The sequence below is a fragment of the Oncorhynchus mykiss genome, chromosome 22, assembly GCF_057628025.1.
Source record: "Oncorhynchus mykiss isolate SJ-2025 chromosome 22, ASM5762802v1, whole genome shotgun sequence".
Taxonomy (NCBI): domain Eukaryota; kingdom Metazoa; phylum Chordata; class Actinopteri; order Salmoniformes; family Salmonidae; genus Oncorhynchus; species Oncorhynchus mykiss.
Window position 1 is genome coordinate 18,037,839 of NC_143043.1, and position 19,339 is coordinate 18,057,177.

The 19,339-nt window shown below is 44.1% G+C and overlaps 2 protein-coding genes across 3 annotated transcripts in view; both read right to left on the reverse strand.

The window, feature by feature from the left end:
- b3galt1b (beta-1,3-galactosyltransferase 1b) overlaps window positions 1–5,574 on the reverse strand; it is a 133,877-nt gene extending 128,303 nt beyond the window's left edge. The window contains exon 1 of the mRNA XM_021579084.3: window positions 5,486–5,574. The gene's annotated coding sequence lies outside the window, so the exon portion shown is untranslated. The remainder of the gene's footprint in view (window positions 1–5,485) is intronic.
- Window positions 5,575–17,360: 11,786 nt separating this feature from the next.
- LOC110501486 (uncharacterized) overlaps window positions 17,361–19,339 on the reverse strand; it is a 34,210-nt gene continuing 32,231 nt past the window's right edge. For both annotated transcript variants that reach the window (XM_036958850.2, XM_021579085.3), the window contains exons 8-9: window positions 18,912–19,042; window positions 17,361–18,658 (exon numbers count right to left, since the gene is read on the reverse strand). In XM_036958850.2, the coding sequence (XP_036814745.2) occupies window positions 18,951–19,042 (92 nt within the window). In that variant the 3' untranslated portion in view covers window positions 17,361–18,658; window positions 18,912–18,950. The remainder of the gene's footprint in view (window positions 18,659–18,911; window positions 19,043–19,339) is intronic.

A 19,339-nucleotide genomic window follows, 5' to 3' on the forward strand; every position in this document is an offset into this window, starting at 1 on the left:
TCGTTCTGCCTCGTTCCTAGGCCGTCATTGAAAATAAGAATGTGTTCTTAACTGACTTGGCTAGTTAAATAAAGATTAAATAAAGGTGTAAAAAAAATATATTAAAAAATAACAAAATTGGCAAAATCAGCACCCAAAAATACAGATTTCCGATTGTTATGAAAACTTGAAATCAGTCCCATTCCAATTAATCGGTCGACCTCTAATATGGAGTTGGTCCCCCCTTTGCTGCTATAACAGCCTCCACTCTTCTAATAAGGATTTCCACTAGATGTTGGAACATTACTGCAGGGACTTGCTTCCATTCAGCCACAAGAGCATTAGTGAGGTCGGGCACTAATGTTGTGCAATTAGGCCTGGCTTGCAGTCGGCATTTCAATTCATCACAAAGGTGTTTGATGGGGTTGAGGTCAGGGCACTGTGCAGGACCTCACTGTGCACGCGGGCATTGTCATGCTGAAACAGAAAATGGCCTTTCCCAAACTGTTGCCACAAAGTTGGAAGCACAGAACTGTCTAGAATTACATTGTATGCTGTAGCGTTAAGATTTCCCTTCACTGGAACTAAGGGGCCTAGCCCAAACCATGAAAAACAGCCACAGACCATTATTCCTCCTCCACTAAACTTTACAGTTGGCACTATGCATTCAGGCAGGTGGCATCCACCAAACCCAGATTCGTGATTCATCACTCCAGTGAACTCGTTTCCACTGCTCCAGAGACAGATGGCAACGAGTTTACACCACTCCAGCCAACGCTTGGCATTGTGCATGGTGATCTTAGGCTTGTGTGCGGCTGCTCGGCCATGGAAAACATGTCATGAAGCTCCCGACGAACAGTTATTGTGCTGACGTTGCTTTCATAGGCAGTTTGGAACTCGGTAGTGAGCGTTACAACCGAGGACAGAAAATGTTGATGTGCTACACGCTTCAGCACTCGGCGGTCCTGTTTTTTTGTGGCTTACCACCTCGCGGCTGATTCGTTGTTGATGCTATACCTTTCTACTTCACAATATCAGCACTTACAGTTGCCCGGGGCAGCTCTTGGAGGGGAGAAATTTGACTAACTGACTTGTTGGAAAGGTGGCATCCAATGAAGGTGCCACGTTGAAAGTCACTGAGCTCTTCAGTAAGGCCATTCTACTACCAATGTTTGTCTGTGAAGATTGCATGGCTGTGTGCTCAATTTTATACACCTGTCAGCAACGGGTGTGGCTGAAATAGCCGAATCCAATAATTTGAAGGCGTGTCCACATACTTATACAGTATATATATTGAATTTATACCCCTTGAATTATTCCACATTTTGTTGTGTTACAACCTGAATTCCAAATGGATACATATACATGTATATAGTAATATATATATAGTAAAAATAAAGAAAAACCCTGGAATGAGTAGGTGTGTACAAACTTTTCACTGGTACTGTATGTAAATGAGACATGTCTGTATTTAATTTTCTATAAATTAGCACCAAAACATGTTTTCAATATATATTGAACTCATCTATACACAATACCCCATAATGGCAAAGTGAAAACATGTTTTTAGAAAATGGTGCAAATTTATAGATTATTAAATACAGACATGTCTCATTTACATACAGTACCAGTGAAAAGTTTGTACACACCTACTCATTCCAGGGTTTTTCTTATTTTTACTATTTTCTACATTGTAGAATAATAGTGAAGACATCAAAACTATGAAATAACACATATGGAATCATGTAGTAACCAAAAACGTGTTAAACAAATCAAAATATATTTTATATTTGAGATTCTTCAAAGTAGCCACCCTTTGCCTTGATGACAGCTTTGCACACTCTTGGGATTCTCTCAACCAGCTTCATGAAGTTGTCACCTGGAATGCATTTCAATTAACAGGTGTGCCTTCTTAATGCGTTTGAGACAATCATTTGAGTTGTGACTAGGTAGGGGTGGTATACAGAAGATAGCCCTATTTGGTCAAATGTATGTGGCAAGAACAGCTTAAATAAGACAAGAGAAACGACAGTCCAAATTTGTTCCAAACGCCGTGTCTTTGTGAGATGCAGAGTAGGTGAACAGATTATCTATGCATGTGTGGTTCCCACTGTAAAGCATGGAGGAGGAGGTGTGATGGTGCTTTGCTGGTGACACTGTCAATGATTTATTTAGAATTCAAGGCAAGCATGGCTACACAGCATTCTGGTTTGCGCTTAGTGGGACTTTCATTTGTTTTTCAACAGGACAATGACCCAACACACTCTTTTTTTCGTAGTATCCAATTGGTAGTTACAGTCTTGTCTCATCGCTGCAACTCCCATACGGACTCGGGAGAGGCAAAGGTCGAGAGCCGTGCGTCCTCCGAAACATAAACCAAACAAGCTGCACTGCTTCTTGATACAATGCCCACTTAACCTGGAAGCCAGCCACACCAACGTGTCGGAGGAATCACCGTACACCTGGCAACCTTGTCAGCGTGCACTGTGCCCTGCCCGCCACAGGAGTCACTAGTGCGCGATGGGACAACGACATCCCTGCCGGCCAAACACTCCCCTAACCCGGACGATGTTGAGCCAATTGTGTCCCGCCCCAATGGGTCTCCAGTTCATGGCTGGCTGCGACAGAGCCTGGACTCGAACCCAGAATCTCTAGTGGCACAGATAGCACTGCATGCAGTGCCTTAGACCACCGCGCCACTCGGAAGGCCCCTATGTATGGGCTATTTGACCAAGAAGGAGATTGATGGAGTGCTGCATCAGATGACCTGTCCTCCACAATCACCCGATCTCAACCCTATTGAGATGGTTTGGGATGAGTTGGACTGCAAAGTGAAGGAAAACAAGCAAACAAATGCTCAGCATATGTGGGAACTCCTTCAAGACTGTTGGAAAAGCATTCCAGGTGAAGCTGGTCGAGAGAATGACAAGAGTGTGCAAATCTGTAATCAAAGCAAAGGGTGGCTACTTTTAAGAATATAAAATACATTTTATTTGTTTAACACTTTTTTGTTTACTACGTGATTCCAAACTTTTGTCTGGTACTGTACGTACCTGCCTATAGAACTCAAATGCCCGTCTAACTGATTTGTTCTGCCAATAACATTTATTCTGTGATCCACTTGATCCAGAGCTGTGGAACACCGAATTCCACAATGACCATGTCCGTGGGCCTTGAGAGCCAGAAAATTCCCTCAGAGAAACCCAATTATAGCTCCAGTGCCTCTTCAGGAACTGGGCTTTAAATATATAATGCACGGCCCAACGGGAACAGGTAAAGGCAACTCCCAAAGCTCTACTAAAGCTCTGCCTGTGTACTTATTTTATTTTGCCCCCCATCTTTCATCAAATACAAGCCTTGGTTTGGGAATGAAGAATATCATGAGAAGATATTGGGCGATGAAACAAATATCTAACAGATGTACCTACTGGTAACTGCTTCATCTGTTCTGAAAAGATGTACGATAAACCAAGTCCTATTGTTTTAATTATAGGGCTGCAGACTTTCATATTCACCCACTTAAATTATTTCCTTGGCATTATATTTTTCACTATAAATTCTGCAGGAGTCGTGAACCCAACCAGACCCATCTTTGAAAATCATTCCTTGGAATACATTTCACAATCATTGTTGTGTGGTTCCCCATTCGGCCTCCTGCTGCAGCAAATGTCACAGTGTGTCAATGCAAAAAAATTGAATCGATTAACTCCCACGTCTATTGAAGCTGCAATCGATATATCAATGTCAAGATACTAGATTCAAAGCTGTAGTTAAAACACAAGGCAGAAATGGGGATACGATAGAGCCTGTGCATGCCAGGATTTTTTTCACACACACCTGTGTCTCTATGTTCTGCAGATGTGCATGTTTTATTGGTGCGGTGGTAGTATGAGCAAGAGTTTGGATTTATATTGATGCTTCGGCTGAAGGGATTATGTGATCCAATCGAGTGCAAAATGGCAATGACAAAGATTATTACAGTGGAGATCTAAGGAAGATGGATGAGGAGCACAGTAGCATTTGTTAGATACCAAACCAATAACTGAAATTAAATTGGACACCACACACTCCACATCAAGGTTAAAGGCAGAACCTACAACTACATGACTGCCACGGATGAAAAGCCAAAGGGAGAACATTTATATAAGCAGGCCCCCTTTTGCAGACTTCAAGAGGAATCTCATATAATAAAATAGATGTGCTAAACAAATTCACCACATGTTTGAGGTCAAAAAGGCAAAAACCAAGGACTCAGCATATTCAGCATGAATGTAAGCCTGTGAGCGCCTGTTGAAAGGAGGCAGTCACATTGAGGGCACTGACGAGAGACCTACAGGCTCTCACCGTGTAAGGGAGCAGAACTCTTTGACAGCAGCACAAAACAACATAAATTAAAGTGATTGTAGTCAAAGGCGGACATTTTCATTTTCTCTGTAAACACCTAAATCTCTGCCAAAAGAAGATTGTGCTATTGCTAGATTGGTATTATCAAGCACACAAACTGAAGAGGTATAGGCTATGCCTTTGCATTGTTGATGTGCTGCCTATCACATTCTCATGGTTATGTTTCAAATCACAATTATGCTTTTTAGTATCAGACAAATCATACACAGAGAATTGGCATATATCATGTTCCTAAGCTACAGTAAGCCTAAAAGCATAATCATATGCATGGCCATATGGGATGCATCATGTGCGTGGGCACAGCACGATTTAATAAACGCACTATTAAAATGACTTAACTGCGACGCAATATAATTTAGCCAAATTGCGATAATGTATTGTACACAGACACAGAGTGTGTAACTTTATGGTAACACTTTAAATGAAGTAAGTCCTATACCTGTGTCTAGGCTAACATTGGCACATAGGCATTCCTGTCTTTCAGTCTTCTCATCTTTCTGGAGGTTGGACATAGAACGGGAGATATAACAGACATGATGGTACAATAAGATGAATATGCCTCTGTACAGCCAAGAGGACAGCGGGAGTTTTAGAGATATCAGAAGAAACTACAGACACTACATGCCATATAGACAACAGTACCTAGAACAGAGCTACAGTTAAGACAACCTGCCCGTTTATTTTGATTATTAGAAGACTTCTTCACACCAAGTTTCTAAATGAAGTTCATTTTGAAGCAGGCTAGTCCACTGTCATTATCAACATAGCCCCCATCAAGAGTTGCTCAGTGCTGCACAATTGAGCAGAAATCATACATCTATTATCAGTGGGCTCGCGTCCAGCGGAGGGCACAGGAACACGCAGATGCTAGAGCTACACAGTGTTTTTTTTAGGAGTTAATTAAGGAAATACCTCGAGACTGAATAAAAAAATGTGAACAGTAGCCTGATATGAGCTGGTTGGGACCGTGAACGCAACCGTGTACATATTACGGTAAACTCATTTACATGAAGTCAAATCCCCGGCATAGGCTACTAAACAGTTGATTAAAGTGGCTCTGAAACAGTGCAATAGACGGCAGAAACATGCAAGCTGAGCCTACCTATTTTTTCGTCTCCATCCCATTCAGACTTCTGGTCCTGATGCGAGAGCGGTGCCTTCAGCATCCTAAAGCGAAACGCTATTTGTCTCGAAGAGAACAGATCGTAGTGCCTGGAGTTAGAGCTCATACATTGACAAGAGATCGGCCCAATCAGAAAGTAATCCGATGGAGTCGTAGCCAATCCACTTGAGAGAAAGAAATCTACTTTACATACTGTAGCAAGGTAGATTGACGTTATAAGGGTATTTCCATTCAACCAACAATTGTTATGAATTTGCGGAATGACTGGCTTTATAGCCCAGTTCTTTAATTGTAACACCAACTGACGAGGCTAAACTACTTGCTTATGGGATAAACTGCAGATATTTTTATGTTTAAAGAAATAATAAGACAAGAAACAAAATATAACTACACAAGAGGGACATTATATTCACTCCTATTTCTTAAGTGTAAAAATGTGGTGAAATAGATCCGAGATGTCCTTTCTGTACCACAGTGGCACCCACATTACAGACCTCACAGCACATACAGTACTGAATGCTCATCCCCAGACAGGATTAATGACATATAAATGACGCCTACCAGAAATGTAATTTACCTGCAAGACAGGCAGCGTAAAAACCATCCCAAAAAGCCAAAGATCAGCATGGGAAAAACTTCTGGGGAAAAAAAATCTCATATACAGTGTCAAGTCTTCTAGGAGTAGTGGGTTTGGAGTCAGGCGCAGAGAGCAGAGGGTTGGACAATCTCATTTTATTCCGGTACAAACGGTCACGCCAAACACTAGGCGCATAAAACTGACCAGCCCAAACAGTCCGGAGAAAATAAAATACAAGTGCACATCCACAAACTAACAGAGGAACAATCCCGCACAAACATAGGTGGGCCTAACAGGCTTAAATAGACATAAATCAAGAAACAAAATAAGAGACAGGTGCAACCAATAAGACCAAACGAACAGAAAAGGAAAAAGGGATTGGTGGCGGCTAGTAGACCGGCGACGACAACCTCCGAGCGCCGCCCGAACAGACAGGGGAGCCACTTCGGTTGGAGTCGTGACAGTACCCCCCCTGACGAGCGGCTCCCGCAGCGCGATCCGGGTGGAGGCGGTGGAAGTCTCTCAGTAGTGAAGGGTCCAAAATGTCCCCCACCAGTACCCAGCACCTCTCCTCCGGACCGTAACCCTCCCAGTCCACGAGGTACTGTAGGCCCCTCACCCGGCGTCTAGAGTCCAGAATAGCACGTATAGTGTACACCGGGGACCCCTCGATGTCCAGAGGGGGCAGAGGGACCTCCGGCACCTCACCTTCCTGCAGGGGACCAGCCACCACTGGCCTGAGGAGAGACACATGAAACGAGGGGTTAATATGATAGTAAGGAGGAAGCTGTAACCTTTAACACACCTCGTTTATCCTCCTCAGGACTTTAAATAGCCACACACACTGCGGCCCCAGCTTCCAGCAGGGCAGGCGGAGGGGCAGGTTTCGGGTCGAGAGCCAGACCTGGTCCCCCGGTGAGAACATGGGGGCCTCACTGCGGTGCTGGTCAGCGCTCCTCTTCTGCCATCCACTAGCTTGTTTTAATGATTCCTGGATGGCTCTCCAGGTGTCCTTCGGGCGCTGCACCCATTTCTCCACCGCAGGATTCTCGGTCTGGCTCTGATGCCACAGAGCCAGGCCTGGCTGGTAGCCCAACATGCACTGGAACGGTGACATGTTAGTAGTGGAGTGGCGGAGGGCATTCTGAGCCACCTCCGCCCATGGGACGTACCTCGCCCATTCACCGGACCGGTCCCGGCAATACGACAGCAGAAACCTACCCATATCCTGGTTCACTCTCTCCACCTGCCTATTACTCTCGGGGTGGAAACCCGATGTCAGACTTACCGAGACCCCCAGCCGTTCCATGAATGCCCTCCAAACTCTGGACGTGAACTGGGGACCCCGATCAGAAACGATGTCCTCAGGCACCCCGTAGTGCCGGAAGACATGGGTAAACAGAGCCTCCGCAGTCTGTAGGGCCGTAGGGAGACCGGGCAACGGGATGAGATGGCAGGACTTAGAAAACTGATCCACAACGACCAGGATCGTGGTGTTTCCCTGAGACGGGAGAAAGTTGGTGAGAAAATCCATCGACGAATGCGACCACGGCCGTTGTGGAACGGGGAGGGGCTGTAACTTCCCTCTAGGCAGGTGTCGAGGAGCACACACCGAGCAGGAGGAGACATAAAACCTCACGTCCTTGACCAAAGTGGGCCACCAGTACCTCCCCCTAAGACTCCGCACTGTCCTCTCGATACCAGGTTGACCCGAAGAGGGTAGTGTATGGCCCATCGAATCAACCGATCACGGACACCAAGCGGCACGTACTGCACACCTGCTGGACACTGAGGGAGTGCATGTTCCAACCGTAACGCCCGCTCGATCTCCGCGTCCACCTCCCATACCACCGGTGCTACCAGACATGAAGCTGGGAGGATGGGAGTCGGATCGATAGGCCGCTCCTCTGTGTCATATAGGTGGGACAGCGCGTCGGCCTTCGTATTAAGGTGAGACTGGCCGATAGGAAATCGTAAAATGTAATCAGGTAAAAAACATGGCCCACCTGGCCTGACGCGGATTCAATCTCCTCGCTGCACGGAGATACTAGAGATTATGATGATCAGTCCAGATGAGGAAAGGGTGCTTGGACCCCTCAAGCCAATGTCTCCACACCTTCAGAGCCTTGACTACAGCTAATAACTCCCGGTCCCCCATGTCATAGTTCCGCTCCGCCAGACCGAGCTTCCTCGAGAAGAAAACGCAGGGGCGGAGCTTTGGTGGCGTCCCAACCGTGAAGTGCACTTGTCCCTCCAGCAGCAAAGGACCCCCACAACATGATGCTGCCCCCCCTCCCCCCCGTGCTTCACGGTTGGGATGGTGTTCTTTGGCATGCAATCCTCCCTCTTTTTCCTCCAAACATAACGATGGTCATTATGGCCAAACAGTTCTATTTTTGTTTCATCAGACCAGAGAGACATTTCTCCAAAAACTGCGATCTTTGTCCCCATGTGCAGTTGCAAACCATGGTCTGGCTTTGGTCATCCTGTCTGGGTTGGCGCCCCCCCTTGGGTTGTGCCGTGGCGGAGATCTTTGTGGGCTATACTCAGCCTTGTCTCTGGATGGTAAGTTGGTGGTTAAATTTTTAAAAAATTAATCCATGCTTTTGTCACTTCTAGGTTAGACTACTGCAATGCTCTACTTTCCGGCTACCCGGATAAAGCACTAAATAAACTTCAGTTAGTGCTAAATACGGCTGCTAGAATCCTGACTAGAACCAAAAAATGTGATCATATTACTCCAGTGCTAGCCTCTCTACACTGGCTTCCTGTCAAAGCAAGGGCTGATTTCAAGGTTTTACTGCTAACCTACAAAGCATTACATGGGCTTGCTCCTACCTATCTCTCTGATTTAGTCCTGCCGTACATACCTACACGTACGCTAAGGTCACAAGACGCAGGCCTCCTAATTGTCCCTAGAATTTCTAAGCAAACAGCTGGAGGCAGGGCTTTCTCCTATAGAGCTCCATTTTTATGGAACGGTCTGCCTACCCATGTCAGAGACGCAAACTCGGTCTCAACCTTTAAGTCTCTACTGAAGACTCATCTCTTCAGTGGGTCATATGATTGAGTGTAGTCTGGCCCAGGAGTGGGAGGGTGAATGGAAAGGCTCTGGAGCAACGAACCGCCCTTGCTGTCTCTGCCTGGCCGGTTCCCCTCTTTCCACTGGGATTCTCTGCCTCTAACCCTATTACAGGGGCTGAGTCACTGGCTTACTGGGGCTCTCATGCCGTCCCTGGAGGGGGTGCGTCACCTGAGTGGGTTGAGTCACTGATGTGGTCATCCTGTCTCTGGGTTGGCCCCCCCCCCCCCCCTTGGGTTGTGCCGTGGCGGAGGTCTTTGTGGGCTATACTCAGCCTTGTCTCAGAATGGTAAGTTGGTGGTTGAAGATATCCCTCTAGTGGTGTAGGGGCTGTGCTTTGGCAAAGTGGGTGGGGTTATATCCTTCCTGTTTGGCCCTGTCCGGGGGTGTCCTCGGAATGGGCCACAGTGTCTCCTGACCCCTCCTGTCTCAGCCTCCAGTATTTATGCTGCAGTAGTTTGTGTCGGGGGGCTAGGGTCAGTTTGTTATATCTGGAGTACTTCTCCTGTCCTATTCGGTGTCCTGTGTGAATCTAAGTGTGTGTTCTCTAATTCTCTCCTTCTCTCTTTCTCTCTCTCGTAGGACCTGAGCCCTAGGACCATGCCCCAGGACTACCTGACATGATGATTCCTTGCTGTCCCCAGTCCACCTGGCTGTGCTGCTGCTCCAGTTTCAACTGTTCTGCCTTATTATTATTCGACCATGCTGGTCATTTATGAACATTTGAACATCTTGGCCATGTTCTGTTATAATCTCCACCCGGCACAGCCAGAAGAGGACTGGCCATCCCACATATGCTCTCTCTAATTCTCTCTTTCTTTCTCTCTCTCGGAGGACCTGAGCCCTAGGACCATGCCCCAGGAATACCTGACATGATGACTCCTTGATGTCCCCAGTCCACCTGACTGTGCTGCTGCTCCAGTTTCAACTGTTCTGCCTTATTACTATTCGACCATGCTGGTCATTTATGAACATTTGAACATCTTGACCATGTTTTGTTATAATCTCCACCCGGCACAGCCAGAAGAGGACTGGCCACCCCACATAGCCTGGTTCCTCTCTAGGTTTCTTCCTAGGTTTTGGCCTTTCTAGGGAGTTTTTCCTAGCCACCGTGCTTCTACACCTGCATTGCTTGCTGTTTGGGGTTTTAGGCTGGGTTTCTGTACAGCACTTTGAGATATCAGCTGATGTACGAAGGGCTATATAAATACATTTGAATGGATTTGATTTGAAGACATCAAAATGATGAAATAACACATATGTAATCATGTAGTAACCAAAAAAAGTGTTAAAAAATCCAAATGTATTTTATATTTGAGCCACCCTTTGCCTTGATGACAGCTTTGCACACTCTTGGCACTTTCAACCAGCTTCATGAGGTAGTCACCTGGAATGCATTTCAATTAACATGTGTGCCTTGTTGTGACAAGGTGGTGGTGGTATACGAAACATAGCCCTATAAGTCCATATTATGGCAAGAACAGCTCAAATGAGCAAAAAGGAATGACAGTCCATCATTAGTTTAAGACATGAAGGTCAGTCTTCAATTGCGGTCACAACAACCATCAAGTGCTATGCGGAAACTGTCTCTCTTGAGGACCGTTACCTCTGCTGCAAAGGACAAGTTCATTAGAGTTACCAGCTTCAGAAATTGCAGTATTTTTTTTACTTCAGAGTTCAAGTAACAGACACATCTCAACATCAACTGTTCAGAGGAGACTGCATGGTTTTTTTTTCACCTTTATTTAACCAGGTAGGCTAGTTCTCATTTACAACTGCGACCTGGCCAAGATAAAGCAAAGCAGTGCGACACAAAAAAACAACACAGAGTTGTTACACATGGAATAAACAAACATGCAGTCAATAATACAATAGAAAAAAAGTCTATATACAGTGTGTGCAAATGAGGTAGGATAAGGGAGGTATGACAATAAATAGGCCACAGTTGGGAAATAATTACAATATAGCAATTAAACACTGGAGTGAAAGCTGTGCAGAAGATGAGTGTGCTAGTAGAGATACTGGGGTGCAAAGGAGCAAAATAAATAAAATAAATAACAGTATGGGGATGAGGTAGTTGGATGGGCTATGTACAGATGCAGTGATCTGTGAGCTGCTCTGACAGCTGGTCATTAAAGATAGTGAGAGAGATATGAGTCTCCAGCTTCAGTGATTTTTGCAGTTCGTTCCAGTCATTGGCAGCAGAGAACTGGAAGGAAAGGCGGCGGAAGAGCAATTGGATTTGGGGTGACTAGTGAGATATACCTGCTGGAGCGCGTGCTATGGATGGGTGCTGCTATGGTGACCAGTGAGTTGAGATAAGGTGGGGCTTTACCTAGCAAAGACTTATAGATGACCTGGAGCCAGTGGGTTTGGCGACGAGTATGAAGTGAGGGCCAGCCAACAAGAGCACACAGGTCGCAGTGCTGGGTAGTATATGGGGATTTGGTGACAAAACGAATGGCACTGTGATAGACTTCATCGAATTTACTGAGTAGAGTGTTGGAGGCTATTTTGTAAATGACATCGCCGAAGTTAAGGATCGGTAGGATGGTCAGTTTTATGAGGGTATGTTTGGCAGCATGAGTGAAGGATGCTTTGTTGCGAAATAGGAAGCCGATTCTAGATTTCATTTTGGATTGGAGATGCTTAATGTGAGTCTGGAAGGAGAGTTTACAGTCTAACCAGGCACCTAGGTATTTGTAGTTGTTCACATATTCACAAGTCAGAACCGTCCAGAGTAGTGATGCTGGACGGGCGGACAGGTGTGGGCAGTGATCGGTTGAAGAGCATGCATTTAGTTTTACTTGCATTTAAGAGCAGTTAGAGGCCACGGAAGGAGAGATGTATGGCAATGAAGCTCGTCTGGAGGTTAGTTAACACAGTGTCCAAAGAAGGGCCAGAAGTAAACAGAATGGTGTCGTCTGAGTAGAGGTGGATCATAGAATCACCAGCAGCAAGAGCGACATCATTGATGTATACAGAGAAAATAGTCGGCCCGAGGATTGGACCCTGTGGGTCAAGAGTGTCCCCCCCCTTTGAAGAGGGGGATGACCGCAGCAGCTTTCCAATCTTTGGGGATCTCAGACAATATGAAAGAGATGTTGAACAGGCTAGTAATAGGGTTTGCAACAATTTTGGCGGATAATTTTAGAAAGAGAGGGTCCAGATTGTCTAGCCCGGCTGATTTGTAGTGGTCCTAATTTTGCAGCTCTTTCAGAACATCAGCTATCTGGATTTGGGTGAAGGAGAAATGGGGAGGCTTGGGCAAGTTGCTGTGGGGGGTGCAGGGCTGTTGACCGCGGTAGGGGTAGCTAGGTGGAAAGCATGGCCAGCCAAAGAAAAATGCTTATTGAAATTCTCAATTATCGTGGGTTTATCGGTGGTGACAGTGTTTCCTAGCCTCAGCGCAGTGGGCAGCTGGGAGGAGGTGCTCATATTCTCCATGGTCTTTATAGTGTCCCACAATGTTTTGGAGTTTTTGCAACAGGATGCAAATTTCTGTTTGAAAAAGCTAGCCTTTGCTTTCCTAACTGGCTGTGTATATTGGTTCCTAACTTCCCTGAAAAGTTGGTGCCACCATTCGGGGGCTATTCGATGCGGGGGCTATTCGATGCTAATGCAGTACGCCACAGGATGTTTTTGTGCTGGTCAAGGGTAGTCAGGTCTGGAGTGAACCAAGGGCTATATCTGTTCCTGGTTCTACATTTTTTTAGTGGGGCATGCTTATTTAAGATTGTGAGGAAAGTACTTTTTCCTCTACTGACAGAATGAGGTCAATATCCTTCCAGGATACCCATGTCAGGTCGATTAGAAAGGCCTGCTCGCCGAAGTGTTTTAGGGAGCGTTTGACAGTGATGAGGGGTGGTCGTTTGACCGTAGACCAATTACAGATGCAGGCAATGAGGCAGTGATCGCTGAGATCCTGGTTGAAGACAGCAGAGGTGTATTTGGAGGACAGGTTGGTTAGGATGAGGCCTTCACAGTCGAATTGCTGCAAAGAAACCACTACTAAAAGACTCCAATAAGAAGAAGAGACTTGCTTGGGACAAGAAACATGAGCAATGGCCATTAGACAGTTGGAAATCTGTCCTTTGGTCTGATTTTTGGTTCAAACCGGCGTGACTTTGTGAGACGCAGAGTAAGTGAACGGATGATCTCGGCATGTGTGGTTCCCACCGTGAAGCATGGAGGAGGTGGTGTGATGGTATGGGGGTGCTTTGCTAGTGACACTGTCTGTGGTTTATTCAAGGCACACTTAACCAGCATGGCTACCTCAGCATTTTGCAGTGATATGCCATTCCATCTGGTTTGTGCTTATTAGGACTATCATTTTGTTTTCAACAGGACAATGACTCAAAACACACCTCCAGGCTGTGTAAGGGCTATTTGACTTAGAAGGAGAGTGATGGTGCTGCATCAGATGACCTGGCATCCACAATCATCTGAACTCAATTCAATTGAGATGGACCACATAGTGATTGAAAAGCAGCCAACAAGTGCTCAGCTTATGTGGGAATTCCTTCAAGACTGTCGGAAAAGCTTTCATGAAACTGGTTGAGATAATTCCAAGAGGGCTACTTTGAATAATCTAAAATCTAAAATATATTTTTTTTTAAAACTTTTTTGGTAAAAAAAATATTCCACATTTCATAGTGTTGATGTCTGCACTATTATTCTACATTCTAGAAAATAGTAAAAAATTAAGAAAAACCCTTGAATGAGTAGTAGTGTTCGACTGTGAGTTACTCCACCTCAAGAATTGCATTTGGCGAAAGGCTCGGCACACACATACTCTGGCTGACTTGCTCTTGTTCAGGCAAATGAGAAATAACTGCACTCAGGCTATCCGGAAGGCCAAAGTTAGTTACTTTAAGGAGCTGTTCTCTCTGTGGGTTTAACACTACGAAGTTCTGGAAAACGTTTAAATACCTGGAGAATAAACCCTCCTCACAGCTGCCCATGTCCCTTAAAGTTGATGTGGTTGTAACTGACAAGAAGCACATGACTGAGCTCCTTAATCACCACTTCATTAAGTCAGGATTCCTCTTTGACTTAGCCATGCCTCCTTGCACTTCCAACATTTCCTCATCTCCCACCCCTTCTAATGCGACTTGCCTCGACGCTTCTCCCTCTTTTCCCCCTGCCCTGCTACAAAGTTTCTTCTCGCAGGCGGCCACTGAGTCCGAGGTGCAAAAGGATCTCCTGAAACTTGACCCTAAAAAAACATCTGGGTCAGATGGTTTAGACCCTTTCTTCTTTAAGATAGCTGCCCCTATCATCGCCAAGCCTATCTCTGACCTTTAAAAAAAAAAAAAAAACTGTTTCGCCTTTCTGGGGAGGTTCCCATGGCTTGGAAGGCAGCGACAGTCTGTCCTTTATTTAAAGGGGGAGATCAAGCTGATCCTAACTGTTATAGGCCTATTTCTAGTTTTGCCCTGTTAATCAAAAATGTTGGAAAAACAGATTGCAAACTTGGTATGCAATCTGGTTTCTGTGCAGGTTATGGATGTGTCACTGCAACCTTAAAAATGTCCTCAATGATGTCACCATTGCCTTTGATTCTAAGCAATTTGTTGCTGCTATTTTTATTGACTTTAGACAAAAGCCAAAGCTTTTGATACAGTAGACCATTCCATTCTTGTGGGCCGGCTAAGGAGTATTGGTGTCTCATAAGGTTCTTTGGCCTGGTTTGCTTACTACCTCTCTCAACGAGCACAGTGTATGAAGTCAGAACATCTGCTGTGTCCGCCACTGTCCGTCACCAACGGAGTACCCCAAAGCTCAATCCTAGCCCCCATGCTCTTCTCAATTTACATCAACAACATAGCTCAGACAGTAGGAAGCTCTCACATCCACTTATATGCAGATGATACAGTCTGATACTCAGCTTGCCCCTCCCCGGATTTTGTGTCAAAAGCTCTACAACAAAGATTTATTAGTGTCCAACAGGCTTTCTCTACCCTTAACCTTGTTCTGAACACCTCCTTAACAAAGGTAATGTGGTTTGGTAAGAAGAATGCCCCTCTCCCCACAGGTCTGATTACTACATCTGAGGGTTTAGTCACCTCATACAAGTACTTGGGTGTCTGGCTAGAAGGTACACTGTCCTTCTCTCAGCACATATCAAAGCTGCAGGCTAAAGTTAAATCTATACGTGGATTCCTCTATCGTAATCGCTCCTCTTTCACCCCAGCTGCCAAACTTTATCCTGATTCAGATGACCATCCTACCCATGCTAGATTACGGGGATATAATTTATTGATCGGCAGGTAAGGGTGCTCTCAAGCGGCCAGATATTCTTTACCATTTGGCCATCAGATTTGCCACCAATGCTCCTTATAGGACACATCATTGCACTCTATACTCCTCTGTAAACTGGTCATCTCTGTATACCCGTCGCATCACACACTCAAACAGGACAGTTTTATCTTAATCTCTTCATTCAAAGACTCGATCATGGACACTTTTACTGACAGTTGTGGCTGCTTTGCGTCATGTATTGTTGTGTATTGTTTATGCTGTTGTCTGTGCCCAATAATGTTTGTACCATGTTTTGTGCTGCTACCATGTTGTGTTGCTGCCATGTTGTGTTGCTACTATGTTGTTGCCATGTTGTGTTGCTACTGTGCTGTGTTGTCATGTGTTGCTGCCTTTCTATTTTCTTGTCTTAGTTCTCTCTTTATGTTGTGTTGTCTCTCTTGTCGTGATGCGTATTTGTTTAAAAAAAATACCAGTCCCCCGTCCCCACAGCAGGTCTTTTGCCCTTTGGTAGGCTGTCATTGTAAATACAAATTTGTTTTTAACTGACTTGCCTAGTTAAATAAAGGTTCAATAAAAAACTGCCAAAATGGATAATGACTTTAAAGCCTGTGTTGTCTCGAGTGGATTGAAACATAGGTTTAACATAGTCTAAGTAATTATTTGATGATAGTAGGCTAGTAATCAATCAATGAATCAATCAATGTGACTTATAAGCATTATAGGGAATGTAAAAGCTTCAAAACAGTATGGACCATGTTGTTAACTTATACAGGATGATCTCTTGTTAAAGCACCCTTTCCTTCAGCAAACATTTAACCTGTCAATAGCTGACATATGTGAGTTCCTCTGTAGCAGTTAACATGTTATTTGGGCTGTCTAGGAGTAAACTGTAGTGTTTATCAGTTAAGTGTTTATAGGCAGGTTATTCAGCAGTTACATTTTGATTACACATAGACTACATGACCAAAAGTAGGACACCTGCTCGTCGAACATCTCATTCCAAATTCATGGGCATTAATATGGAGTTGGTCCCCCTCTTGTTGCTATAAGGGCCTTCCCCAAACTGTTGCCACAAAATTGGAAGCACAGAATCGTTGATAATGTCATTGTATGCTGTAGAGTTAAGATTTTCCTTCACTGGAACTAAGGGACCGTGCTTTGTGCTAGCCCGAACCATAAAAAACAGCCCCAGACCATTATTCCAACTCCACCAAACTGTACAGTTGCCACTAAGCATTCTGGCAGGTAGCGTTCTCCTGGCAACCAAGAGAACGCATTTCCACTGCTCCAGTGTCCAATGGTGGCGAGCTTTATACCACTCTAGCCGACGCTTGGCATTGTGCATGGTGATCTTAGGCTTGTGTGCGGCTGATTGGCCATGGAAACAATTATTGTGCTGACATTGCTTCCAGAGGCAGTTTGGAACTCAGTAGTGAGTGTTGCAACCGAGGACAGACTACGCGCTTCAGCACTCTGCAATCCTGTTCTGTGAGCTTGTGTGGCCTACCACAGAGCTGTTGTTGTTGTCCTAGACATTTCAACTTCACAATAACAGCACTTACATTTGACCGGGGCAGCTCTAGCTTGTCAGAAATTTGACGAACTGACTTGTTGGAAAGGTGGCATCCTATAATGGTGCCACGTTGAAAGTCACTGAGCTCTTCAGTAAGGCCATTCTATTGACAATGTTTGTCTATGGAGATTGCATGACTGTGTGTTAATTTTTATACACGGCTAAAATAGCCGAATCCACTAATTTGAAGGGGTGTTCACATACTTTTGTATATATAGTGTAAATCTTAGCTTCACGAAATGTGTATGTGTGGAGAAATCTTCACTTCTGCAAAACCTGTTTTTCATACAGTATGTTTCTATACAGATTTAGTATGAATGTTGTGTAAAATGTATGTAAAATAAGTCAATTGAGACTATCCAATTCAATGATTTTATTGCCCTTGGATCAGCAATACATTTGAAAGAATTGTTGTTGAGTAACCAGCCTGACAGGATGAAAGAATCAGGAATTATCTTGTATAAAGCAAGGTAGTCTAATCTAAAGAATCTAATGTGCATTGCAAAATATTTGCTCTTTAAAATAGGATACAAATGTCCAAAACAAACAAGATTAACACCAATGAATAGGATATATACTGTATATATATATATATTAAAAAAAAGTATTTCCAAGATAATTTTTACTAGGCTGCACACCAGGTGCTAGAAAAAGGTCAATGTAAAAATGTTGATACTGTATGTTGAAAGAAATAGCCAAGAGAAAATGATGACTGTGTTCGAAACCTTCAATGGTCTCTCCATGGACTTAAACTAATTGATAAATATAAATGTAACAAATTAAACTACATTACCCTAAAGATATTAGTCAAATATTTCTGAGACACATTGAACACATATTTTCGAGATCAAGTAAACATGAGTAATCTGAGTCAATTCCATGTGAAATCTGGAACTAACGTCTTCAATGATCAATCTTGAATGACCAATGAGGGAGGCTGTGCCATTTCTAAGCATAACATTCCATGTTTCCATCTGTCATTCTACTCCTCTTTCACTCTGACCCTCAGTACTTTCCGATCCATCTTCTTCCACTCTCACACACCATAAATATATACACCATTTCTACCATTCATTCCCTTCGTATCAACTGCACTTGTCCTTTTGTCCTTCAGTCTCAGACTTTTCCCAATTCCAACTGTCTTTTTGCCCTCATAGGTTGCCTTACCATCGACTGCTTAAAGTTTCTTCTGTTTCCTGTGGCATACATGATGGCGGTGGGAATGGTCTCTTTCAAAGAGAGCTCCTGGAAGTAGCTTTTCTGTGTTGTTGTTTGGGTGACTTTGGGGAATTGTCCTGTGGAGGCCATTGTGGCTTAGTCATCTTTATGTCATCCTCTACTTTAAAGGCTTTCTGTGGGGAGTGCGCTTGTGGAGGCCACACAACAGACATCTTATTACAATTGAGTTTATTCTCGTCAATTGATTTCATAAATTCTTTTTCAAGGGTATCCTTTTCTGTTGAGCCTATGCTGCTCTGTGAATACCTCCAATCAAGTTGCTCTGATGAGGTGATGAGTCTGCCATTTTCATTGACATTCTTTTCATTGTGACGTGTCTGACCAAATCGATTATCGTAGTTCCCTTTGGACTTGAATAGTTGTTTGTAGTGCGGTAAACAGTACAGATGTCCATGGAGAGAGACATAGTTGCCAAGGCTGGAGGAGACAGAACTAATTATTTTTCAAAACAGTGAAGTGTGAAGAAGGGCTACAATTAATTCCAAGATTCCACAAACATGTCAAACTTTTTACTGCTTAATTTGCAAACATAACACAATAGAATTGGTGTCTTATGTGCAGCAACAAACTGTTGGGACCACAACCATTCAAGCACAGCTTACCAGTTCACAGCAAAAAATCCACTCACAGTACTTTGAACTCCACTTGGTTTGGTTGATATGTACTTTACCTTAATTTATTTCTGCAGTACTCGCAGCAGAAACAAGATTTATGGAATTTTTTTCTGTCTGCTATTAGAGACTCCATCGGATAGACCCTCCTCCGACACACAGTGCAAAGCTCCGACTTGAGAACTCGAGTCTGCCAGAGAAAAGTGAACACCATTATAGCCTTTTTTTAATCACAACATACAATGACTCAGTTATTAAGAAATGTTATCAAGGCGTAATTACATGACCATGCGTAGTATAGTAAATCATCAAAACAGGCACAATCACATTATAGGCACAATCAAAAAATGCATTATTTACTGATAACAAACAGTGTGCTGCCATCCTGTTAGAAGGTAACATATTATTTTATTACATTGGTTAAGATGCATTTTCATTGTGTTCCATGGTGTTTATCGCCCCCTAGTGGAGCTTACCGGTATCTTAG